At 35.9% G+C, this 27,347-nt stretch overlaps 1 protein-coding gene across 2 annotated transcripts in view; it reads right to left on the reverse strand.

The window, feature by feature from the left end:
* Nucleotides 1–27,347, reverse strand: part of LOC150108899 (nucleolar complex protein 4 homolog B) — a 226,746-nt gene that overhangs the window by 127,704 nt on the left and 71,695 nt on the right. For both annotated transcript variants that reach the window (XM_090410813.1, XM_090410804.1), the window contains exon 5: nt 2,983–3,123. In XM_090410813.1, coding sequence (XP_090266939.1) covers nt 2,983–3,123 — 141 coding nt within the window. The remainder of the gene's footprint in view (nt 1–2,982; nt 3,124–27,347) is intronic.

Raw genomic sequence — 27,347 nt, forward strand, 5'->3', positions numbered from 1 at the left:
GCAGGATAAAACTGAATTTCATATTGAAAAGAAGAACTTCTAAGAAAGTTTTAAAGCAAATAAAAGTTGAGCAGCTCTCAGATGTGAACTGTAGACTAAACTACACAAACGTTATTCAAGAAAAAATGAAAGAGTTTTAGAACAGGAACCAGACCGTGGAGATTCAGTGGCAAATCCTGAAGAAAACATTGATTGATTCAGCCAGAGAGGCATGTGGACAGGTTGTCTTCAAGGATAGAGAAATCACAACTCCATGATGGCCACAGGAATTTAAAGTAAGCATATCAAAAGTTGCTTTCAAATAAGTCTGCTTGTGCTCTTAGAGAATACAGAGACAAACGTAAGAAAGCTAAACACTGTGTAAAACTAGCTAAACAAAAGTCATGGGAAGACTTCGGGAAGAACATTGAAAATAAATATCAGGAAGGTGGCAAAATATTCTGACCAGAAATGCTCAAGTATGATGGTATAAAAGTCTTACAGTGGCTGCACTGCATAGTTCAGATAGTCTGGCAGTGGGACGAATTCCAGATGACTAGAGTAGAGCTCTCATACTATCCATATAAAATAAGGGAAATAAAACTGAATGTGAGAATTACAGATATTTCCACTCTACTGAGTGTTCCTGGTAAGATTTATGCAAGCATACTTGCGAAGCGGTTGGGAAGGATTGTGGAAGGGAAACTTGGTAAAGAACATGCTGGATTTGGGCCAAATAGAGGCTGTCAGGATCAGATTTTCACTTTATGACAAATAGTTAAGAAATCATGGGAATATAACAAAGACCTGTATTTAAGTTTTATAGAGCTGGAAAAGGCATATGACAAGAGGCCAAGAGAGAAGCTATTCAAAATGTTACAGCTGTATGATGTCAGTGGGGCATTATATCAATCAATAGTCAGTCTTTATTTGAGTTGTAAGTCAGCAGTTAGAATGGAATTAAGTACAGGAAGATGATTTAATGTTAAATCTGATATCCGACAAGGATGTACATTATCCCCTCAGTTATTTTTTTTTATCTATATGGATCACATTATGAAGTGGTATTAAACCTGATACCAAAATTTTAGATGTTAATGTCAGCTCTTTGCTTTATGCAGACGATGTCATACTTCTAAATAAATCTGCTACAAGTCTGCAAAATTCCCTTACTAAATTGAATAACTGCTGTAATAGATATGGTATGAAGGTCAGCAATAACAAGACAAAGACAATGAAAATATCAACTGCATGATGAATGTAGAACCTATAGAACAAGTAAAACATTTCAGCTACTTAGGCAATTTTTAACGAAGATGGTAAATTAAATATGGAAATTGACAAAAGAATCAACAAAGCTGGTATTGTGGGAAGTTAACTGAATAAATTTAAATGCAATAAGAGAGAAATCAGTCAAAACACTAAATTAGCTGTATATAAGACAGTGCTCAAACCAATTTTAACTTATGGAACTGAGAGTTGGGTTAGAAATGAAACTTTTGATCAAAGACTGGAAATTTCTGATATAAGAGTTCTGACTAAGATTAGTTGTGAACAGATATCATCAATGGCAGTATCGCATTAAAAATGAGGATATTAGAAAAGAACTTGACAGTGTTAGCATTCGGGAATGTGTTCGTAGAACTAATCTCAGGTGGAATGGTCACTTAAACAGAATAAGTGAGGAAAGATTAACAAAACAAGTGTTCATAATGAAGGTTTATTTTCTTGATCCTGAGAATTAGTAATAACATTTTTGGTTTACAGATCAAGTGTTGATCAATTTTATTAACTTAACCAACTAGTTTCGCCAAACTTTAACTGTTGGTGTCTTCAGGGCACGTACATATAGGTTGAAACAATCTCACAATTATGTGTAACTATAAAACTGACAAGAATAACTGTAAAAAAACTGACTAGAATAATTACAAATAAAATAGTATCAAATGTGTGTGAAACACATATCGCATGTACAAGATTAGCTAGCTGTTGCTGAGGAACTTTCTGTAGTTTGTATTAAAGTTCATTTCTTTTGTTTTTAAAGATTTGATCAAGGTTTTCCATATCTCTGTGGAGTATTATGCCTTGATTTCTGTTAAGGTTGACAGTAGAACGGGCAACTGTGGCTGCTTCTTTGAAAATTCTTGAATAGTAATCTTCCTCTAAGTAAGGGGAACAACTTTTGTCCCACTCGATGACATGGTTAGTTGTGGAGAAATGAGACGATAGGCCAGAAATGTCCTGTCTGTCGTTTTTGACATAGCCAATGTGCTCTTTTTGCCTGATTTCAAGGTTTCTCGAAGTCTGTCCGATGTAACTAGAGTCACACGAGCATGGAATATTATAAACTCCAGCATATTTATAGAAAGGGTGGTTGTCTTTCAGAGATCTTAGTAGTTTACGAATAGATTCTATTGGTTTAAATGTTACTCTTATTTTGTGTTGTTTGAGGAGGCTGGCAAGCTTGTAGGAGATGCCACTTACAAACGGAATTGCAATAGTTTTTATATATTGAATATCTTCTTGTTCTTTTTTGTGGTGGTTCAGAGAAAAGGACTTTATTGACTAGTCTTCTTGGATAGCCGTTCAAGTACAGATTGTTGGAAATTAATGTTAACTCATCTTGAAGGGTCTCGTTGTGTGTTGTGATGCGAATCGCTCTCTTCTTTAACATGTGCACAATGCTGAGTTTATGTGAGATGTGGTGAGATGTAGGTAGCGACCTGTATTGATCGTTTTCTGTACACCGATAGATTTATACTACCATCAATCTGTTTTTTGATTAAGATGTCTAAAAACGGTAGTTGTTTTTCTCTTTCAAGTTCCAGAATAAATTTAATAGAATGATGGAAGGAGTTGATCTTTTTGAGAAAATCATATAGGTCATCTTTGTTGTTGTGGAACAACAACAAAAACATTTAACTGATAGCAATAACCACACATATAAGGACTTAAAAAAATAAATATATAAAAACTGGAAGGTTAAAAATAGCAATTACTTACTTTGACTTTGTGCTGTTTCATAGTTTTCAAAATGGCTTTCAAAGAATAAAATTTAATATCAACACAGTCAGAAAATTCTTTAAACGTGTCAATTACAGAATACATGTTCTTTTCTGAGGTCAATAAATATCGTATTATAGGCTAGAAAAACAATATATGTAAAGTATCATAAATTAATTATCATAAGAGTAACAGAAATGCTTCATTAAATGATATGTAGAATAATTCTTATCATAATGAAATAAGCATTATGTGAAGAAATGAATCTTTTTTTGAGATTAACTAATAATCTCAAAAAAATTATTTATATTAACTAATATAACAGTTAATATAAATAATGACAAATTAATTACTTGAGTCAATATAAAATTATTTAAGACATGAAATAAGTTTCCTAAAATACTGTGTATTTGCTAGAATTACTACCAAAACAAGACGATGTATGCCAGGGCCTCTGAGAGGAATTTTATCGGAGTACAAAGTTTCTTTTGAGCCACTTACCTTCTCTATTAGTCATTCTGTTTTTATGGCTCCTGGGCTCAGGTAAGATGTAGCAGCTGCACACCCCTCTCATGGGGCCCTGATGTATAGTATATCCTCAATTTAATTTGGGAAAAAAAAAAAAGGATGTCCATCAAACTGATCTCTGCTATATCAAAAAATCCTTCAAATACCATCTACATGAATCAGTAGGTCTGTTAAATAATAAAATACATAGTTCAAAACATAGCATAATTTCTGCTTACATGGAAAACAAGTCTATCTCTCTATATATACACACACAGGGTAATAAAAATTAAAAGTATTCCTGTTCAAGGCCTTGTGGAGTGACATCACGGTGATCCAAATGCTGCAAAACCTAGCAGGAATACATTGTACATTATGAAGAAGTAATATCCGAAGGAAAAAAATAAAAATAGTTCCAAAATTCAACACCAGGGTGTTTTAAACATCAAATACACGAAATTTGCAAATCACAAAATTCTGGCACACGCCAGGATGGTTTCAAAAGGTGGACATGAGATTTTCCCCTTCATTCTGGTTGAAAATACCATCCACATTGATGGCATTAACCTTACCCTAACATACTTTGCTGGAGTCAAGTATGTTATAGTACCTAAACAATTGCAAAACTGTTGCTGCACTCCAAGAATTTTGTGGTCTGAACAAATGTCGACAAGGTCCACTATCTCCATGTGCTCTGTGATGAATTATTAGTTGTTCTGAAGAAACAGGATCTGAAAACAGAATTTGGGAATTAGATTTGGAAGAGGTCGCAAACCACTTCAGTTGACAAGTGAAGTTGCTACTGTCGTTGGAGCAGGCCATGAATAACAGCATTGGTTCCTGCAGTGCATATGATGTATCAAGACACATGGATGTACCTTGCACAGCTGTCTGAAACATTCCATGGCAGATTCTATATTTCTACCCATTCAAGATAATCTTGACATAAAGGTTGCACCCTGCAGGACTTTGAAAGTTGACTGACATTTGCTTTAACATTCCTTGCTTGTGGAGATGGATGCTGAGTGGCTGTGGTTGATTTTGTGAGGGGGATGAGGCTCACTTTCACCTGAACAGAGCCGTAAACACCCACAATTGCCTGGTATGGGCAACGCAAAACATGCACGAAATCCAACAGATTCCTTTGCATTCATTCAAAGTTACTGTCTGGTGCAGAATTACATCTTCGATTATCATTAGGCCATTCATCTTTGATGACATTCATCAGTCAGGTCCTGTGATCTGCTCAGTTACTGCCGAGAGGTATTGTGATATATGATGTTGTGCGACAGCTACAGGAGACCTGTGCATGGATTCAGTTCATTTTCATATGGGATGGGGCCCCTCTCCACACATTGGTCGATCCATACAGAGTGATTACCTGCGCGTTGCCCATTGCATAGCCACCTCGTTCACCTGATCTGACTCCCTGTGACTTCTGGCTCTGGGGATTTCTGAAAGACAGGATTTACTGCCATAATCCTGATAACTTGCCAGCGCTGAAAGACAAAATAACGCAGCATGTGCAGAAGATCAGTTCCGACCAACAGAATTCTGCCAATGAATACACCGTGCAAAGGATGCAATTTATATCATAATGGGAAGGGCAGCAGACTGAACAGTACGGGTTGTGAATGCATAATGGAAGTGAATAAAAATTTGCTATTTATTATCGTGTCGCTTTACTACACCTACATTCGGACATTGTATAGTACCCACTAGTGGTGAATTTTGGAACTACTTTTGAAGAAGTCTGATGAGACAGTGAACTTTGAAGGCAGCTTAACATTATTTCATTGTTGTTTAATTATCAAATAGTAGATCTTTGCAAAAATATCATCCTAGACAGTCAAATTATGCCAAAGGTAAAAATGCGCCGAACCAAGTGCTCTGCAATTGTAAATAATATTGTAAGTCAGCATTTTGAAGAAGACTAATTGCAGATATTGGAGATGGAAATTTCAGCTTGCTAATAGATGAATCAAATGATATCACAGTGAATAAGATTTTAGACTGGCTATCGTTTATTATAGCAAGAAATTCAACAAAATTATGCATACATTTCTGAGCATGGTGGTTCTAGAAAAGTGTGATGCTAGTGGTATTGTGGCTGCACTGAAAAAAGAGCTCTGGACCAAGAAATTGGACATTAAAAATTTCATTGCAATTGGTACAGACAACGGCAGTGTTATGGTTTGTGTCAATAATGGCGTTTATGAACAACTCAAGGCATATATTTCCTCCTTAATTTTAATTAGATGTGTATGCCATTCATTACAACTGGCAATGTCTCATACTTGTGCAGAATTTCTCCCAAGAAAATTAGAATTTTCAGTTTCCGTATCGTGTAAGTGGTTTTCATATTCTTCTTCAAGACAAGCAGCTTACAAAGAGCTACATCAAACTATCAATGAAAATAATGCTCCTCTGAAAATTGTCAGCAACTGTGCAATGAAGCAAGTCCATTGAACCTACAGTAGACAGTATTCTCAGCCAGTGGTTGGAATTAAAAATTCACTTCGAAGTCATTCATGAGTGTGACTGAGAAATGTTACAAAGCACAAATTTTGTGGTTAGATGTACAAAGATGAAAGGAACCTGCTGTACCTTTTTTCTGCATCCTGTTCTAGTTCAAGTTCAGCAAGTTATTCTGGGCTGAAGTACAAGAATACAAAGTTGCATCTGGAATGAATACATTTAAAGAAATCGCTCAGTGTGCAATAAATTTATTAATATTGTCAAATTCTAATGTGGAAATTGAACGAATCTTTAGTTTTCCATGAACGTAGTTAAAACTAATTAAGAAACAAGATGGAATTGCCAATACTGACAGATATTTTGTCAGTCAAGCATGGCCTCAAGCGTAACAAGTGCTGAACAAATTATCATTTACCCAGCATCTACACTGAGTAATATTTAAACGATGGCCACATACGAGGATGTTCTGAAAAGTTCTCGACCTAACAATGAAAAAAAGAATTCATACTTTCAAAATTATTTATATTTTTCAACATAATCTCCCTTAAAACAAATAAATTTATTCCAACAATGCACCAGCGCCATTATCCCGTCGCTGTAGTGGTTCTCAGTAAGATCTGCAAAATACTCCTCTACAGCTGCAATCACATCTTGATTCGAAGAAAAACACTGCCCAGCAAGGAAGAGTTTTAGTTCTAGGAAGAGATAGAGGTCAGAGGGAGCCAAATCTGAGGAATAGGATGGATGTTCCAACAATTCATAGTGCAGATCCCTTAATTTTCCCATTCCCAAAACACTTTTGTGGGCGCATTGTCCTGATGAAAGATGATTTTTTTTCTTCTACAAACAGGGTCTTTTCTCACGAATTTTTTCATCTAGTCTGGTTAAAAGATCGGAATAATATTCCCCGGTTATTGTTTTACCCTTTTCAAGATAATTAATAAACAAAATGCCTTTAGCATCCCAAAACACCAATGCCATGACCTTTCCTACTGATGGAACTGACTTTGTCTTCTTCGGCACTGAACAACCGGCTTATGTCCAGTGTTTTGACTGTTGTTGGATTCTGGTGTGTAATGGTAAATCCAAGTCTTATCCATAGTAATAAACCGATGCACAAATTCAGTTTTATTCTTGTTAAACTGCTCCAAGCACTGTTCAGAGATTTTCATGCGAGTGCGTTATTGATCTGCTGTGAGCAAGTGCGGCACCTATCTTGTGCAAAGCTTTTTCATATGCAATTCGTCATGCAAAATATATTCTACACGTTCTTTTGAAATGCATATAATCTCAGCAATTTCACAAATTTTGACTCACCGTCATCCAATACCATATTTCGCACTTGATCAACGATTTCTGGTGCTGTTAAACTTTTTGGGCATCCTTCACGTGGATCATCTTCAAGGCTAGCACGGCCACGTTTAAACTTGGCAGCCCATTTCTTAATTGTCTTAAACAAAGGAGAAGAGTGTCTATGAACTTCAAAGGAATTAATTTTGGCATTAAACCTTCTTTTACAAAGAATTTTATAACCACACAACACTCAATTTTATCTATTTCAAGGGACACAGACAACACTTTTGCTTCAGAAAGCTGTATAAAACAAACTACTTGATAGAATGACTTGCAATTTCACATGGATGTTAATGACAGATGCACCAACTTAGAAAAAAAATTTTTACCAATAGTGTTGCCATCTATGGTCAAGGCCGAGAACTTTTCGGACCACCCTCGTATAATAAATCTGAAAATCTAAGTGAAAACCGGTGAATTATGCGCGGAAGACCACTTGGAAGATGTCATTAGCCAATTATATGCAAGTATCACTTCAACTTGAATAAAGCAAGTAATTTAAAAGTATCAGCTACTACTTCTAAAATTTTAGCTTCCAATTTTTATTTTTAATAGTAATTTACATTTGGCAACAGTAGTAGTAAGTTGTACAAAATGCTCAACTACATTAGTATAAGACAGACACAATTTCTTGAGTGAAAACATTAGGAAATAACTGAAATGCAGATGCAAAGAACGTGTTAATTAGCTTCTTTTTATAATAAAGTAGTTGCCAACTTTATTACATTTCATACTAGAATTTCTTTTATTCTCTTTAAATTTTCCTTTTCATCTATGTTTATTGCTCAATTTCAAGAAATTCACCTTGACTAGCTTCAGAAACTTCAGAGCATACATTTAAATCTTGCATTAATGAATAGACTGCTTATTAAGACTATATTGTAATCCACAAAGAGAAATAATGCTGTGCAAGAATAACCTGTATATTTGGATTAGAAGCCTCGGGAAGTATAATTAATTCATGAGAAACATTCAGAGGAAAACATGGAATGTGAAAAAATATGTCTTTTCAGAAGTAGAAATTTCAGTTTCAAAAATACCTGTTAACTTAATAATTGGATATTTCAATTTTATAATATCATTAGGAATCAAGTCTTTAATTTTATTAGGGTGACCAAGAAATAAGAGAAATATGTGCTTTTGTATATAATAAAATTTTACCAAGGTATATTTTCAATAAAACACTGAAAAGTTTATCATTACTGATAAGTGACATAACAGCAATATCAGTTTGATTATTTGAATTACAAACTAACTTATTACTTTGAGGGAAATATCTGCAGTTAAGTTTGTTTTCATTACAATATATTTCAATCATATTTCATTCCAATATTTGAATTTATCTTATCCTTAGAATTATTCCCACTAGGATTAAACTTCATTCCAGCCATGTACAGGATATGATAGTACTACATAAGAAATTTACATCATTACTAACTTCCTATCTACAATTTTCCTTCAAATCAGTCTGTCACTTGTCAAGACTCCAACATTATCAGATTTTATATTTCTATCATCTAAGGCACTTTGTACCGTAGCAATCCACCTATATCTTGGTCTTCTTCTGGGTCGTTTTCTTGCTGACCTGGCAAAGAACACTTGTTTGGCTAATCTTTCCTCGCCCATTCTGTTTAAGTGACTACACCACCTGAGATTAGCTCTGCTAATGCATTCCTGGATGCTGACAATGTCAAGATATTTCCTATAATCCTCATTTTTAATATGATATTGCCATTGATGCCATCTGTTCATGCCTCTAATGTTTCTCAGGACTCTCATATCTGCGGTTTCTTGTCTTTGGCGAAATGTTTTACTTCTGACATAGCTCTCAGATCCATAAGTTAAAACTGGCTTGAACACTGACTCGTTTACAGCTAATTTAGTGTTCTGACTAATTTCTCTCTTATTCAATATGAATTTATTCAATTGACTTACTAGCATACCAGCTTTGTTGATTCTGTTGTCTATTTCCACATTTAATTTACCATCTTCACTAAAAATCGTGCATCAGTAGCTGAAATGTATTAATTGTTCCACAGGATCTCTGTTCACAATGCAGTTGACATTTTCAATGATTCTGCATATTTTCATTATCTTTTTATTGTTGAACTTCATACCATATCTATTACAACAATTATTCAATTTAGACAGGGAAGCTTGCAAACTTGTAGCAGATTTATTTAGAAGTATAACATCATCCGCATAAAGCAAAGCGCTGACATTAACATCTCCAATTTTGATATCATGTTTAATACCACTTTCCTTCATAATGTGATCCATATAGATAATGAATAACAGAAGGGATAATGTACATCCTTGTCTGACACCAGATTTAACATTAAACCATCTTCCTGTACTTCCTTCAATACTAACTGCTGACTTACAACTCAAATAAAGACTAAGTATTGCTTGATAAAATGCCCCATTGACACCATATAACTGTAGTGTATTGAATAGCTTCTCTCTTGGCACCTTCTCATATGCCTTTGTTATATTCCCATGATTTCTCAACTGTCGTAAAGTGAAGATCTGATCCTGACAGCCTCTAATTGGCCTGAATCCAGCTTGTTCTTCACCAGTCTTTTCTTCCATAATTCTTCTCAACCGTTTCTCAAGTATACTTGCATAGATCTTGCCAGGAACACTCAGTAGGGAAATACCTCTGTAATTCTCGCATTTAGTTTTATATCCCTTTTTATATATGGGTAGTATGAGAGCTCTACTCCAATCATCGGGAATTCGTCCCTCTGTCAAGGCTTTCTGAATTATGCAGTGCAGCCACTGTAACTCTTATACCACCATACTTCAGCATTTCTGGTTGAATATCATCTACTCCTGCTGCCTTTCCACATTTCAAGCCTTTGATTGCTTTTTCTACTTCAAGTATGGATATGTATTCCTGACTGTGTGCCTGTTGAGTGTTTTTTTTTACCACTGTGCTATCACTGCTTGTTTCATTTAGCAATTTTTTGAAGTAATTACTCCATACTCCAAGGATATTGTTTTCTCCAATTTTCATGTCACCTTTATCATCTCTAACTCCCTTTACAGCACTCTTCCCTCCATTTCTTAGCTTCTTTAACAACCTCTAGAATATTTTTCCACCTTCTTGATATTTATTTTCTATGTTCTTGCCAAAGTCCTCCCATGAGGACTTTGGCAAGAACATTTAGCTAGTTTTACGTAGCGTTTAGCTTTCTTACATTTGTCTCTGTATTCTCTAAGAGCAAAACCTGACTTATTTGCTAGGAGCTTTTGATATGCTTTCTTCTTTTCCTTCACTGCCTCTTTAACTACCTATGTCCACCATGGAGTTTTGATTTTTCTATCCTTGCAGACAACCTCACCACATGCCTCTCTGATTGAATCAATCAGAGTTTTCTTCAAGGCTTGCCATTGAATCTCCAAGGTTTGGTTCCTGTTCTCAAACTCTTTCATTTTTTCTCCAATAACTTTGTGTATTTTAGTCTACACAAAGTAGACTAAAATACACAATTCTTTTCAATATGTAATTCAATTTTATTCTGCTCAAGACTAATGATCACTTCCAATTTCAAATCCTCTGTACACTCTGGTGTCCTGCACCAGGGAGAAAACATCGCTATCAACAAAAACATAGTCAGTGAGACTTTTCTTATTCTTTGCCTCATCTCTCCATGTGAATTTGTACACATTTTTATGTTGGAACATGGTGTTAGTAATAGCCAGTCCATGTCCTAAGCAGATATCTAACAGCTTTTTTGCCATTATTATTAGCTTTGGTCCTTTCTCTCTAATTTTTTTCAAAATATTTTTGTATGTCTGACAATCATTTCTTACTCTGCTATTTAGATCCCCAACAAGGACCAAATTTTCCTTTTTCATTTTATCATATGCTTTCTCTAAAGCCTCAAAAAATTCTTCTACTTCTATCTTGGTAGAACCTTCTGTGGGACTACAGGGACAAATAAGTCTTATTGTCCAGTTCCCCATTCTGATATTTGCCCACATCACTCTACTTGAGACTGCCTGGCATTTAAGAAGGTTAGCGTCGTATTTAGTGTTGAATACTATGGAACTCCTCCTTTTCCTTGATTGTCATTGCCTGAATATAACATTTTGTATTTATTGCTCAGAAAGATCTCACCAGTTTTTGTCTTTTTTTGTTTCAGTCACCCCTATTACGTCAAGCTGGAACTTATCTAATTCCTCAGCTAAACCCATTTCTTTGCCATTCATGCTTCTTATGTTGATAGAACCAATCTTTAACTCTGGTGATGTTGAGTTGGGATGTGCTTTCAGATTTGTTCCAGTAGCTGACTTTTCGCAGTTCACCCTGGTTCCCTGGCGAAAACAACGGGGGGGGGGGGCCTTGTTTAACCAGGCGACGGCCCAGCCGGCATGAAATTTTGTCATGTTGTCCCATTAAACTTAGTCCTACTAGAATAGATTTTAGTTATGTACCTAACTTGTTACAATTATAACACCTAGGAATAAACTTTTCTTACACTACTTGTTTAGAATCAGATTCAGTTTCACTAGCTGATTTACTAGCAGAGTTACTACTTATCTTAAAATCAGCTAACATTTCAAATAACTTTTCTTGACTTTCTAACATAGGTTTTTCACTGTTTTTCTCTTTGTCTAGTTCAGAAGCTCTAATTCATAAGGTTCTATGGATTTTGCTTTAGAACTCTTGTCTGCATTAACATCCATAGTTTGATTGGATTCCTTAAAATTTTCTTAATATTCCTCTCCTTTATTAACCATGCTACCGGCCAGGACATATAAGTCCACATTACCATGGATGCGAAGCGCATATTAAAATTGTTGAAATTTATGATGGATACGAAGCTTTTGAGGTTGCGTATTTGATCTTTAATGGCCGGTAAGGGTTAATTAACTTAGAATTTTGACTATTATATGTTACTTGTACGAACTTTTTTGTTCCAAAAAATGTACTTGTTTGGAATTCAAGGATTGGTATATATCTCTCTAAGCCTTTCCTCTCTTTTCCTAATAAATTTATACATTTTTTTAAATTAAAAAATCTTTTCCCTTATAAACTACTTCCTTTCATTCATCTTTTAGATCTATTCTAAATGGTGAAATATAGACCATTCTAAATGTGATATCTTATTCAGCTGGAACATTTAACTTATGAGCTATACTTGGCAATCTATTATAACACTCAGAAACAGCTTCTTTATTACTTTGAATGCATTGGTGTAACTTCCATAAGTTTGGACTTACATTTCTAACGTTTGAAAATTCTGAGATTAACAAACTCTTAAATGTAGTGTCATCTACAATATCTCTTAACACAGCTGAAGTATTCAGGAAAGTTTTTGCATTTTCTACTAACTTATTTCTTAGAATAATTAACTACTGAAATTCAGACCATTTCCCTATATCCCAAAGCTTCTCTGCATATTTAAAATGAGATTCAACATTTTCATTATCATCTATTGAAAATGGGATTTACATTAGAATTAAATGATTTAAAAATTCACCATCTTCAATGACATCTAAAGTACTTGTATTAACAACAGCTCCATTCTTACTTTCAGAATACATTTTCTATTTATCAAAAGGATAAATATCAAACTTTAATAAAATATTGAAGTCAAAACTAATCCTGAAAATTGTTGTGCATTACTAATCATGCCCACTGCACCAATTTGTTATTTTGCTATATTATTAATGTGTGACATTGTTATATTTTAATATGTATGAACTTGATCTGTTCCATGTATGCTTCTCTACTTCTACCTATATTTAAAGACAGTTGTGGAGTAAAATAACAATCTATTTAATTTTATTTTTTGTTAGTTAGAATGTTCCAGATTTAGATCTGTGATAGCGAACTGACTTCAGGACCAACATGTGTTCTAAATAATGAAGGTGAATTATAAAAAAAATTAAAACATTTACTTTAAACACATATTTATATACAATAAATATATGCAAGGAATAATTAAATGGCCATTTTAAAAATAACATAAATCAGCTGAATTTTCTCTCATACTCTATTCAAAACGGGGTGCTTAAGGGTCAAAGCTGTATAACTGAGAGGAGACCTCCACATAGCTTTTAAAGGAATGCAGAGAACCGACAATTGCATCTGACCTAATTTCCAATCCTCACCTTCTCGTGGTGCACCCTGGTGGGTATCTACCTGGATAATGAACCAACAAGGATGGGCTGGCAATTTGGGATTTAGCTGACCAAACAGTATTCTTATTGGCTTAAACCAATATACAAAATCATTGTACAACATGATAAAATTTCATGCTGGCTGGGGCATCGTCCGTTTAAACGGACGATGCCCCATTGTTGTTTTCAGGGAACCAGGGCAAACAGTGAAAAGTCAGCTACTGGAACAAATTTGAAAGCACACCCAAACTCAACATCACCAGATTTAAAGATCGGTACTATTAACATAAGAAGCCTGAATGGCAAAGAAATGGAGCTAGCTGAGGAATTAGATAAGTACCAGATCGATATAATAGGGGTAACTGAAACAAAAAAAAACAAAAACTGGTGATATTTTTCTGAGCAATAAATACAAAATGTTATATTCAGGAAATGACAATCAAGGAAAAGAAGGAATAGCCATAGTATTCAACACAAAATACGAGGCTAATCTTGAATGGCAGGCAGTCTCAAGTAGAGTGATGTGGGCTAATATCAGAATGGGGAATTGGACAACGAGACTTATTTGTGCCTATGATCCCACAAAAGGTTCTACTAAGGTAGAAGTAGAGGAATTTTTTGATGCTTTAGAAAAAGCAACGGACACAATGAAAAAGAAAAAGTTGGTCCTTGTTGGGGATCTAAATAGAAGAGTGGGAAATGATTGTCAGACATACAAAAATATTTTGGGAAAATTTGGAGAAAAGAGCAAAGCTAATAATAATGGCAAATACCTGTTGGATTTCTGTTCAGGACATGGACTAGTTATTACTAACACCATGTTCCAACATAAAAATGTGCACAAATTCACATGGAGAGAAGAAGCAAGGAATAAGAAAAGTCTCACTGACTATGTTATTGTTGATAGTGATGTTTTCTCCCTGGTGCAGGACACCAGAGTGTATACAGGATTTGAAATTGGAAGTGATCACTATTTAGTCTTGAGCAGGAAGTGATCACTATTTAGTCTTGAGCAGGATAAAATTGAATGTCATATTGAAAACAATAACATGTAAGAAAGTATTAAAGCAAATAAAAGTTGAGCAGCTCTTAGATGTGAACTGTAGACTAAAATACACAAAGATTATGGAAGAAAAAATGAAAGAGTATGAGAACAGGAACCAAACCTTGGAGATTCAGTGGCAAGCCTTGAAGAAAACCGTGACTGATTCAGCCAGAGAGGCATGTGGTGAAGTAGTCTGCAAGGATAGAAAAATTAGAACTCCATGGTGGACACAGGAAGTTAAAGAGACAGTGAAGGAAAAGAAGAAAGCATATCAAAAGTTTCAGGCAAATAAGTCAGCTTTTGCTCTTAAAGAATACAGAGACAAATGTAAGAAAGCGAAACACTGTGTAAAATTAGCTAAAAAAAAGTCATGGGAGCACTTTGGGAAGAATTCCCAATGATTGGAGTAGAGCTCTAATAGTATCCATATATGAAAAGGGAAATAAAACTGAATGCGAGATCTATGCAATTATACTTGAGAAACGGTTGAGAAGAATTGTGGAAGAAAAGCTTGGTGAAGAACAAGCTGGATACAGGTTAAATTGAGTCTGTCAGGATCGGATCTTCACTTTATGACAAATAGTCGAGAAAGCATGGGAATATAACAAAGATCTGTATTTAAGTTTTGTCGATCTGGAAAAGGCATATGATAAGGTGCCATGAGAGAAGTTATTCAATATGCTACAGTTATATGGTGTCAATGGGGCATAATATCAAGTAATACTTATTCTTTATTTGAGTTGCAAGTCAGCAGTTAGAATTAAAGGAAGTACAGGAAGATGGTTTAAAGTTAAATCTGGTGTCAGACAAGGATGTACATTATCCTCTCTGTTATTCATTATTTATATGGATTACATTATGAAGGAAAGTGGTAGATATCAGAATTGGAGATGTTAATGTCAGCTCTTTGCTTTATGCGGACGATGTTATACTTCTAAATAAATCCGCTACAAGTTTGCAAGATTCCCTGACTAAATTGAATGACTGTTATAATAGATATGGTATGAAAGTCAGCATTAAAAAGACAAAGACAATGAAAATAGGTAGAATGGTTGAAAATGTCAACTGTGTTTTGAACGGGGAACCTGTGGAACAAATAAAACATTTCAGTTACTTAGGCACGATTTTTACTGAAGATGGTAAATTAAATATGGAAATAAATAACAGAATCAACAAAGCTGGTATGGTAGGAAGTCAATTGAATAAATTCATATGGAATAAGAGAGAAATTAGTCGGAACACTAAATTAGTTGTATACAAGACAATGTTCAAACCAGTTATAACTTATGGATCTGAGATCTGATTCAGAAGTAAAGCACTTGACCAAAGACTAGAGACCGCAGATATGAAAGTCCTGAGAAAGATTACAGGTGTGAACGGATGGCATCAATGGCAATATCATATTAAAAACGAGGATATTAAGAAAGAACTTGACATTGTCAGCATCCAGGAATGCGTTAGCAGAGCTAATCTTAGGTGATATGGTCATTTAAACAGAATGGGCGAGGAAAGATTAGCAAAACAACTGTTCTCTGCCAGGTTGGCAGGAAAACGACCCAGAGGAAGACCAAGATATAGGTGGATTGATACGGTACAAAGTGCCTATAAGATCTGATAATGTTGGAGTCTTGACAAGTAACAGACTGATTTGGAGGAAAATTGTAGATATTAAGTTAGTAATGATGTAAATTTTTCATGTAGTACTGGTATATCATGTACACCCCTTGAGGGTATATGTCAGGAATTTGTTGATGATGATGATGACTCTATTCAATACTGATAGACATAATAAAATATTTCCACAAAATCAAACTGAAAATAGCATTCAGTTAAACATTCTGTAGTCTCACTTGGCCATACAGAAGTTTCCTTTAATGGATTTATCTTTCAATTTTATGAAGCAGGCATGAAGAAAATTTTCACGAACAACAGGAATACTGTATATTAATTAAGCAGTTCCAAATGCATTCCAATAATAGAAGTGTTGCCACATCTTCCAAATTGCTCCTTGGAATATATATCACTTGACTTTAATTTGAGCGCAAAATATTTTCATATACAAAGGCTTGATATATCATACTGTACTTCAATTATTAGCTTCATGATTCCACATCCTTCGAAAGTAATTCAAAATGCATATAGAAACTTTTCCGAGATTTGAGAACTTAACTCTGTAGTTTATTAAACCTTTTTGGCTCTCTTTCCTTGCTTGACTGCTCTTTACTTTCTTAGTGTTCCTCTTACCAAACGACAGCTGTTCTAAAAACAACTAATGTGCATATCCATCACCAAGATTCAAAGCGAAACACGAGTCACAAAATGGCTGCCGCTACTGCAATTCTCAGATGCTACGGTATTTGACATAGAAACAGTACAATAAACAAGATATTTTATAATATAATATATATTCAACATCACCGTGTTATTCATACATTGTAAATCTAAGGTTTACAATGTATGATAAGCAAGTTTACTACTTATAACTACAATTAAATTATTTTATATTCTTGAGAGACACTTGTGACATTAAATTAAGAATAATAAACACATTAAGAGAAGAATATTTTAATTTTTGCCAAATATTTATAGAATACAAACAATTGATCAACTGTTTGTATTCCACCTTGTAAAAACTGTTCCTATCAAGCCACTGAGGATAATCTGCTAGTTTCAGACTGAAATATTTAGCAAACATTAAAATATTCTTGTGTTAATGTGTTTATAATTCTTAAATTATTTTATATTGTTACTGCTTAACCATGGCAGCACCAATAATAATAAGCATATAACTGTATTACTACATGACAAATCATATAACATATCTTTATATTATCTTATCATAAAAAAAATGTATTTCTCATAAAATAAAATTCCCACCAAACATATAGAAACTGTAAAAAACGAACATGATAAGCAAAACCTTTATATGAGATTTTTATGCTATTACCTTGCTTAGTAGAGGCCTAAAGCAGTTTTTCCTGAAAATTTTTGCATGCTAACTAACATAAGTGGTGCAGATGTTTATAACAGTAAAGAATAGCTTCCTATCTAAAATAATGTGATGAATAGAAATCGTTTAAATCATTTCAGTATTGCATGCTACAGAGGGAAGGACCTGAAATCAAGTTAAAATTGCAAAAAATTAGAAAAGCCGTCGGAAATTTCATAAGATAGCCTGTTAAAACTATCATGGCTATTGAAATAATGTAGAGTGTTAATTCTTTCACATTGTAAGTGATCATTTAATTCACTTACAATTAAGCAGATAAACTAGTTTGTGATATTTAACAGTATGTTTTAGTTTTAAATAATTTAAGAGGATTCAACTTCGTAAATTTGGTAGTATCTAGTTCAAAGTGCCACATTCACCTGGAATAAATACCAATAGCTGTTAAGCTCTGGAAATACAGCAGAAAATGTCAAAAGCAAGTCATAAATGGTCTATCACAACCAATGTCTTCTGAAAAGTTTGTGTCAAGCAGGCAATCAGTACAAACATCAGGCAGAGATACCTACCAATTTAAGGTGAAGAGGGAAAGAGAAGAAGGGGGATTTAGTATACAATTGAGCTGAGAATATTCATTGCATCTGTTTATGTTTTAAGAATTGTGCTTGTGAACAGAATTGAGAATTTGCTGCCTGAATTCATGCAGTTTTATGACTTTGACTGGTGTTCTATTTCAAAGGAACATAAAAAAATAAAGCACATTTTTGAGGTTCAACTGATTCCTCCTATCTTCAACTTCAAAAAAAATTAGAAGAGAAACAACCATTTGGTAGAATGCCAGTACACATTTTTAGGTGTGTCCCACAGCTATTAGATCCATTTTACCATCTCCACAAGCAAGTTATTCTTGGATCTGTGTAATGAAATCTTGGATGGAATCCATTACACAAATCTGTTAGGTGTGATTTTTTTTTTTTTTTTTTTTTTTTGACTGGACCATTTACAACAGATACTGTTTTTAGTAGACATTCTCCATTCACTAACAGCAACAAGGTGTCAGCCATTACTAACTTCTCGCTTGCTGCTTAGTTGAAGAAAAGTGCATGTTCAATGAGGAGGTTGAAGGGTGATTGACAGCTGATAGAGAGAAGGTTCGAAACCAGAGTAATGAGAGAAAACCAAGATGAGAGCGAATGGATGTTTGAGACCAGAAAATTATGTTTTAGGAAATTTTTGAAAAACCCGAGAGTCAGAACTGATTAATAGAAGATTATGAAAAGAAATATCAGCAAGTTGAATCCTTTGACTAGAAAGTTGATACTGTTCATCAAGTGAATAGTAATAAAAGGACATATTAAATAGATGTTCTATTTTAATGTTTCGAAGAAATGCTAAATGAAAAGTTTTTCTTCTGTCTCAAGGACACTGATGATATGAATTATGTCCTCAGAACAAGTGATGAAATTAGAGAAACCTGAAACTGTAAAGCAGCCTTAATGAAGACGTTCTACTTTGATATACTTTGTTTATAAAGTAGAAAAAGAAACTGTTTTTCTCTGTTAAAGAATTTGTGACTTGTGATTCTTGTAATGGGATGCTTAAGGATCAAACTAGTATAACTGGGAGGAGACATCCAAGAAGAAAGGAAGTTAGTAATGGTGTAACTTTTCATATAGAACTATCATAAAAGTGAAGTAAATCATCAGAGATGACACGGGAATTGCAAAAAGTCGAGAGGTGTTTAAATGAACAGAGGGAGAAAAAGAAAATTAAACAGAAAAATAAGAAACAACAAAGCATGGAAAAAGGTAAGTCGAGAAATAACAGAAATCAGGTAAGTGATGTGAATAAAAAGAAAGAAGTTATTTGGTATGGTGACTCATTAATAAAACATGCTATTGATGAGCGAGTTATTCTTCCAATTTTCCTGGAGGAAAAATTAAGAATCTAAAACAGAAAAGAAAAGTAAACGAAATCGTAGTTGCAGTAGGTACTAATGACTTAACTGGTGATAAGTTCAGCATGAGAGAGGACATGAAGGGAGTTATTGATAGAGACAAGAGTGAAGAGTGCGAAAGTGAAAATCTTCAGTATTTTATCATCATCAAATTCCTGATATGTTATCAACGGGTGTACAGGATATGATAGTACTGAATGAAAAACATACACCATTACTTCTTCTTCTGCAACTTCTCCCACTTAAGTGGGGTCAATGTTGATGATGAGTCTCCTCCACATCCTCCTGTCTTGGGCTGTCACCACATCCAAGTTCTTCATCCTCAAGTCCTCTTCTACCAGCTTCCTCCATCTCTCTTTGGCCGCCCATGCTTCCTCCTTCCTTGCACATCCATCTGCATGACTATTCTTCCCACATATTCGTCCTTCCTCCTCATCACATGACCAAACGATCTCAATCTTGCCTCCTGTACCTTCACTCCTAAGTTCGTAACTTTCACTGTTCCCCTCATATAGTCATTTCTCAGACGATCCTTTCTGGTCACACTGCACATCCACTTAAGCATTCTCATCTCTGCTACTTCCATCCTGCTGATGTTACTTTTCCTCAGGGCCACAGTTTCAAAGCATACATCACAGCTGACCTCACTACTGTCCTATAGATTTTGCCTTTCAGAATGATCGGCACCCTCTTATCGCATAACACTCCAGCTATCTCCCTCCAGTTCCTCCAACCTGCTTGTATCCTGCATCCCACTTCCTTCTCAGCTCCTCCATCTGATGCGGTAGCCCTTGTCCACGTCTCGCAGCTGTAGGGCGATGTGACTGCGTGTCACTTAAGGGGTACGCCTTAGCCCTTATATCATTTTCTCTTTGACTCATATCATAGATAGAGCTGGCAGTGAGGTTTTATGACCGGATGCCCTTCCTGACATCAACCCTCGCCATTTATCCAGGCTTGGGACCGGCACCTATTGAGGCTAGCTTGCCTCCTTCGGTGGCTGCATAAGACGAAATGACTTGGCAAGATAGAAAAGATTCACCCCTAGCCCTAAAATACTCTAATAGCATCAGGGGGGAAAGGAGCAAGGAGAGGGACTAGTCTACAGAATAATATAACAGATGTATATTACATGAAGTAAGGCATGGTCCAGCATCTGGTACCTCGGGTTTGCCATGCCCATACTCACTAAAGTGAGCCCTTGAGGTTAAAAACTTACATCATTACTAACTTCCTATATCTGTTACCTGTCAAGACTTCAACATTACCAGATCTTGTATTTCTATCTTCGAAGCCACTTTTTACTGTATCAATCCACTATCATGGTCTTACCCTCCTCTGGGTCTTTTTCCTGCCAACCTAGCAAAGAACACTTGTTTTGCTAATCTTTCCTCTCCCATTCTGTTTAAGTGACCATACCACCTGAGATTAGCTCTGCTAACAATATTATCTTCTTACCTAATATCCCCATTTTAAATATGACATTGCCACTAATGCCATCTGTTCACCTCTCTAATCTTTCTCAGGACTCTCTCTTATCTGTGGTCTCCAGTCTTTGGTCAAGTATTTTATTTCTAACCCAGCTCTCAGATCCATAAGTTAAAATTGGTTTGAACACTGTCTTGTATACAGACAATTTAGTGTTTTGACTAATTTCTCTCTAATTCCATATAAATTTGTTGAGTTGACTTCCTACCATATCAGCTTTATTGATTCTGTCTTCTATTTCCATATTTAATTTACCATCTTCACTAAAAATCGTGCCAAAGCAGCTGAAATGTTTTACTTGTTCTATAGGTTCATCATTCAAAATGCAGTTGATATTTTCAATACTTCTGCCTATTTTCATTATCTGGGTTGTTATTGCTGATTTTCATACCAAATTTATTACACCAGTTATTCAATTTAGTCAGGTAATCTTGCAGACCTGTACTGGATTTATTTAAAAGTATAACATCATCTGCATAAAGTAAAGAGCTGACATTAACATCTCCAATTTTGATATCAGGTTAAACACCACTTTGCTTCATAATGTGATCCGTATAGATAATGAATAACACATGGGATAATGTACATCCTTATCTGAAACAAGATATAACATTAAACCATCTTCCTGTACTTCCGTCAATTCTAAATGCTGACTTACAACTCAAATAAAGGCTAAGTATTGCTTGATATAATGTCCCACTGACCATATAACTGCAGCATTTTTAATAGCTCTTCTCTTAGCACCTTGTCATATGCCTTTTGCAGGTCTACAAAACTTCAATATAGGTCTTGGTTATATTCCCATGATTTCTCAACTATTTGTCATAAAGTGAAAATCTGATCCGGACATCCTCTATCTGGCCTATATCTAGATTGTTCTTCACCAAGCTTCCCTTCCACAATCCTTCTCCACCGTTTCTCAAGTATACTTTCATAAATCTTACCAGGAACATTCAGTAGGGAAATACCTCTGTAATTCTCATATTCAGTTTTATTTCCCTTTTTTATATATGGGCACTATAAGAGCTGAACTCCAATCATCTGGAATTCGTCCTTCTGTCCAGGCCCTCTGAACTATGCAGTGTAGCCACTGTAAGACTTTATACCTCCATACCTGAGCATTTCTGGTCAAATATCATCTACTCCTGCTGCCTTTCCATTTCAGACTTTTTATGGCATTTTCTACTTCAAGTATGGATATGTATTCTTGATTGCATGTCTGGTGAGTGTTTTTTACTACTGTGCTGTTTCATTTTTTCAATTTTTCAAAGTAATTACTCCTTACATCAAGGATATCTTTTTTTCACCAGTTTTCATGTCACCTTAATCATCTCTTATTCATTTTACAGCACTCTTTCCTCCATTTCTGTGCTTTTTCAACAGCCTCCAGAATATTTTGCCACCTTCTTGATATTTATTTTCTATGTTCTTACCAAAATCTTCCCATGACTTTTTTTCAGCAAGTTTTACACAGTATTTAGCTTTCTTATATTTGTCTCTGTATTCTCTAAAAGCACAAGCTGACTTATTTGATAGGAACTTTTGATATGCTTTCTTCTTTTCCTTCACTGCCTCTTTAACTTCGTATGTCCACCATGGGGTTCTGATTTTTCTATCCTTGCAGACAACCTCACCACATGCATCTCTGGCTGAATCGATCAATTTTCTTCAGGATTTGCCAATAAATCTCTAAGGTTTGGTTCCTGTTCTCAAACCTTCTCATTTTTTCTTAAATAAGGTTTGTATATTTTATTCTACAGTTCACATTTGAAAGCTACCAAACTTTCATTCAGTTTAAAACATTCTTACATGTTCTTCTTTTCAATATAAAATTCAATTTTATCCTTCTCAGGACTAAATGGTGATCATTTCCAATTTCAAATTCTCTGTCCTGCACCAGTGAGAAAACATGACTATCAACAATAACATAATCAATGAGACTATTCTTATTCATTGCCTCTTCTCTCCATGTAAATTTGTGCAAATTTTAAGTTGAAACACTGTGTTAGTAATAACCAGTCCATGTCCTGAGAAGAAATCTAACAGGTATTTGCCATTATTATTAGCTTTGCTCTTTTCTCCAAAATTTCCTAAAATATTTTTGTATGTCTGACAATCATTTCCTACTCTGCTATTTAGATCCCCAAGAAGGACCAACTTTTCCTTTTTCATTGTCAGTTGCTTTCTCTAAAGCCTCAAAAAATTCCTCCACTCCTACCTCAGCAGAACCTTCTGTGGGACCATAGTAACAAATAAGTCTCATTGTCCAATTCCCCATTCTGATATTTCCCACATCATTCTACTTGATATTGCTTGCTATTCCATGAAGATTAGCCACATATTTTGTGTTCAGTACTATAGCTACACCTACAGCTAAACCCAGCCACTGGGGAGGGCAAATTAGTATTCACGGTGCCGGTCCCAAGCCCGGATAAATGGGGAGGGTTGGCGTCAGGAAGGGCATCCGGCCATAAAAAAAAAAAAAAACCATGCCAAGGGTGAAATGTTGAATAACAGAGAAAGGACCATGGCTAGGGCATATCCCGTAAGCAACTTGCAGTTCTGTCGCCCATGGACTGTGAGAAATGGGCTAGGGCTACTTAACCAAGGACGGGTTCGGCTAAAGAAGCGAGTCCAACAGAAAGAGGGTGTGTGTGTAGAGTAAGAATCAGGTCGCTGAATGTGGGTACGATGAATGAGAAGAGTAGGGAGATAGTGGACATGATGAGAAGAAGGAAGCTGAAGATCTTGTGCATGCAGGAGACAAGGTGGAAGGGCAATAAAGCAAAGGAGCTGGCAGAGGGATATAAACTGTTTCATAGCGGTGTGAATGAGAAGGGAAGAAACGGAGTTGGAATTATCATCGATGAGGAGCTGAAGGGTGGAGTCTGCGAGGTGTGCCGGAAGAATGATCGGATTATGAGCGTTAAGCTTGAGATGGGAGGAAGTGATTCTTTTCTCCTCCTCATCACAAGTAGGTTGTGATGAGGAGGAGAAAGAGACATTCTGGAGTGAACTTGACCAAGTAGTAATGGAAATCCCTGATGGTGAGAGAGTGATCATCGGAGCAGTGAAGAAAGGGTACATGGGGGTTGGAGTGGTGGTGAAAGAAATGAAGAAGGTAAAAGAATCATAGAATATGCTGTGGCCTTCGATCTGGCTATAGCTAACACATGGTTCAAGAAGAGAGTTGGGCATCTGATAACCTATAAGAGCGGGGATAGAATGAGCCAGATTGACTATATTATGTGCCGTAGGAAACATCTGAAGGAGGTGAAAAACTGTAAAGTGATTAATGGAGAAAGTGTAGCAGCACAGGTTGGTTGAGGTAGACTGTGATATAAAAGGGGAAAAGAAGAATAGACGGAAGTGGTGGATACAGAGGAGAATAAAGCGGTGGAAATTGGAAGAGGAAGGCCCAAGGAATAAGTTTAAAGAAAAGGTATTGAAAGAAATGAAGTTACCAGAGGATGTGGAAGAATGGTGGGACGTTAATATCGGAATATTAGAAAAATTGGAGAAGAGGTACTTGGTATAACATCAGAAAAGGGACCGCCTGAGGATAAGGAGGCATGGTGGTGGAATGAGGAGGTGCAGTTGGAGATCAAGGAAAAGAAAGAGGCAAAGAAAAAATGGGACATGACTGGAACTAGAGCCGACAAGGAGGCATATAGATTAGCGAAGAAAAATGCAAATAGAGCTGTGGCAAGGGCAAAAGTGATGGCAGTTAATGAGGTTTATGAAGAACTGGAGAGAAACAGTGGTGAAGCTCAGTTGTTGAGAATAACGAAAGCCAGAGATAAGGCCTCAAAAGACATAATATCAGTCAAGCAGATAAAGGATGCCTCAGGAGTAGTATTACAAGAGGAGGACAAAATCAGAGGAAGATGGAAAGAATATTTCTGTAAACTACTAAATGAGGAGAATCGGAGATAAAAGTGTGAGGATGGAGAGGCAAACGAGAGACTGGTGCAAGACATAAGTAGAGAGGAAGTGGATTGGGCACTGAGAAAAATGAAGAATGGAAAGGCTGTGTGTGTGTGTGGGGGGGGCAGACCAGATACCTGGGGAAGTGTGGAAAAGTTTGGGCAGTGAGGGCGTGTGGATATGTTATGGGATCTGATGAGGAAAATAGCCCAACAAGAAAAGATACCAGAGGAATGGAGGAAAAGTATTCTCGTCCCAATCTACAAAGGAAGAGGAGATGTTCAAGACTGTGGCAACTATAGAGGGATCAAGCTGATGTCACACACATTGAAGATATGGGAAAGAGTAATTGAAGGGAGGATATGGCAAGAAATGAAAATTGGTGAGGAGCAGTTTGGATTTATGCCAGGAAGAGGGACAACGGATGTGATATTTGCACTAAGGCGATTGATGGAGAAATATAGAGAGAAGCAAGTGGAGCTGCACATGGTGTTTATAGACCTGGAAAAGGCATACGACAGAGTGGCCAGGTAGGAGGTGTATGAGGAAGAAGGGGGGGGGATGTCGGAGAAGTATGTGAGGTTGGTGAAGGAGATTGTTGGATTGTGATAGAGTGGAATTTTATGAACTCCTATCTTATCACCATCTAACATGCTTTTCCAAACAAAAAAAAGGGAGATAAATAGAGTAAATTGCTCTAAGTGTAAAATAAGTAATATGTATATATATATCAAATGTGTACTGTTATGAAAAGGTTAAACAAGTATATATTTTGTGCCATTTGCGAATGAGGTTAAATTAATATTGAAAATGTAAAACATTATCCAGAGCTTTATAAAATAACATGTATAAAAGAATTATAGAATGTAAGCACAGATTCAACAGTTGGGGGGAAGTCCAAAGGTTACGGAGCCGTATGCGAGGGAGCGGCTCGCCCCAAGCAAACAACGTGACGTCAGCGTACGTGCGATAGCGAGGGAGAGATATGGACGCCATGACGTAGTAGCATGTGAGTTGGCTGGACATCAAAAAGGGCGAGAATCGCCAAGAAGGAAAGAGGGAAATATAAGGGTCATGCGACCCTGTAACAAGGCTTTTTTGTTCCTGGATCTCCTGTGTGTTCCTCTCTCGTGGTGGAGTAGGATGCCAGTGCCGTGCCGGAAGAATCCCATTAGGCAGCTAATCTCGGCGGGTCTCGGCGGCCGTATTCTCCGCGAAAAGAAGCAAGCCCGGCTGTCCACAGAAGGCCAGTTTCTTGTGAACCTATGAAGCACTAAAGAACCGAAAGGGGAAGATAAGTAAACTTTGTTTGTGTTTCACAGAATATGAATGAAAGATTTATGCCACGTTAATATGTATGGAAAAGGAACATTAATGGTATAGGATGAGATTGTATTGCTATCACTTTAGAGGGATAATGAATTTAATCTTATTGTCTGTCGATGTGTTAGAGTTCGCTTTTATACTGAATGAAATTAAGGATATGTTTAGAGTGAAGAATTGACAAATTATAAAGAGATTGTGAAAGATATGAATGTTATTTTGAGTAGTCTGACAGAGCTACGGAGTTTTGGAATAACTGTGATAATAATACATAAATAATGCATTAGAGAGAGTGTTAATATAGTTCTTACTTTAGAGAGCTGCTACATAATATGTTATAAGTATAAAAATAGTGTTTGAATGTTTTATGCTTTGTATGGATCTCCCTTAAGATGGGATTTGAATTAATGTTATTAAGTGTATCTACTTTTGAGAATTAATAAACCTTGCTTTTGATTCTAACAAAGACTTTCTGTGATTTCTGGAATCCGATGCACCGCTTATAAATTATAATTGCGAACCTATGCGGGATATTAGAAAAGGGTATATTTTGGTCACGTCTGCAGAGGTGATAGGTATCATTAAGTACTGTATTGAGATAACCTCTTGGTTGTTAATATTAATAATCTAATAGCACTAAGTGGTGCAGTGAAACAAATAAATTTCTTGGCATTTTACGAGGGGTAAATCTCAGACACTCTGATACTGCCTCGATCTCGAGGAAATTCCATTGTCCCTCAGAGGTACTACGTGTTACCCAGTAGAGTGCATAACGGAGATATAACACAAAGGTTGAAAATAGTTGTAAAATGTAAGAAATCGACTCAACAAGATGTATGAGGGAACAGAAACTCAGGTCAGGTCTAGTGTCAGCATGACAAAAGGGTTCCCCATTGTCATAGGACTACACCAAGGGTCAGTTCTGAGCCCCTACCTCTTTGACCTGGTCATGGATGTACTAGTGGAGGATGTCAAGAAGGAGGCACCATGGAGTATGCTGTTTGCTGATGACATTGTTCTATGCGAATCATCCCGAGAGAAGCTTGAAAATATCCTGGAAGAGTGGAGAAAGGTATTGGAGGAGAGAAACATGAAAATTAAGCGGGAGAAGACTGAATATATGTCAATGGGGAGTGACGAGGATATGATCATACGACTTCAGGGTGAAAGGCTAATTTCAGGGAAGAAATTCAAGTACCTTGGGT

The sequence above is a fragment of the Typopeltis vanoorti genome, chromosome 2 (genome assembly GCF_054136105.1).
Source record: "Typopeltis vanoorti isolate ZY-2024b chromosome 2, IOZ_Tvanoo_1.0, whole genome shotgun sequence".
Lineage (NCBI taxonomy): Eukaryota > Metazoa > Arthropoda > Arachnida > Uropygi > Thelyphonidae > Typopeltis > Typopeltis vanoorti.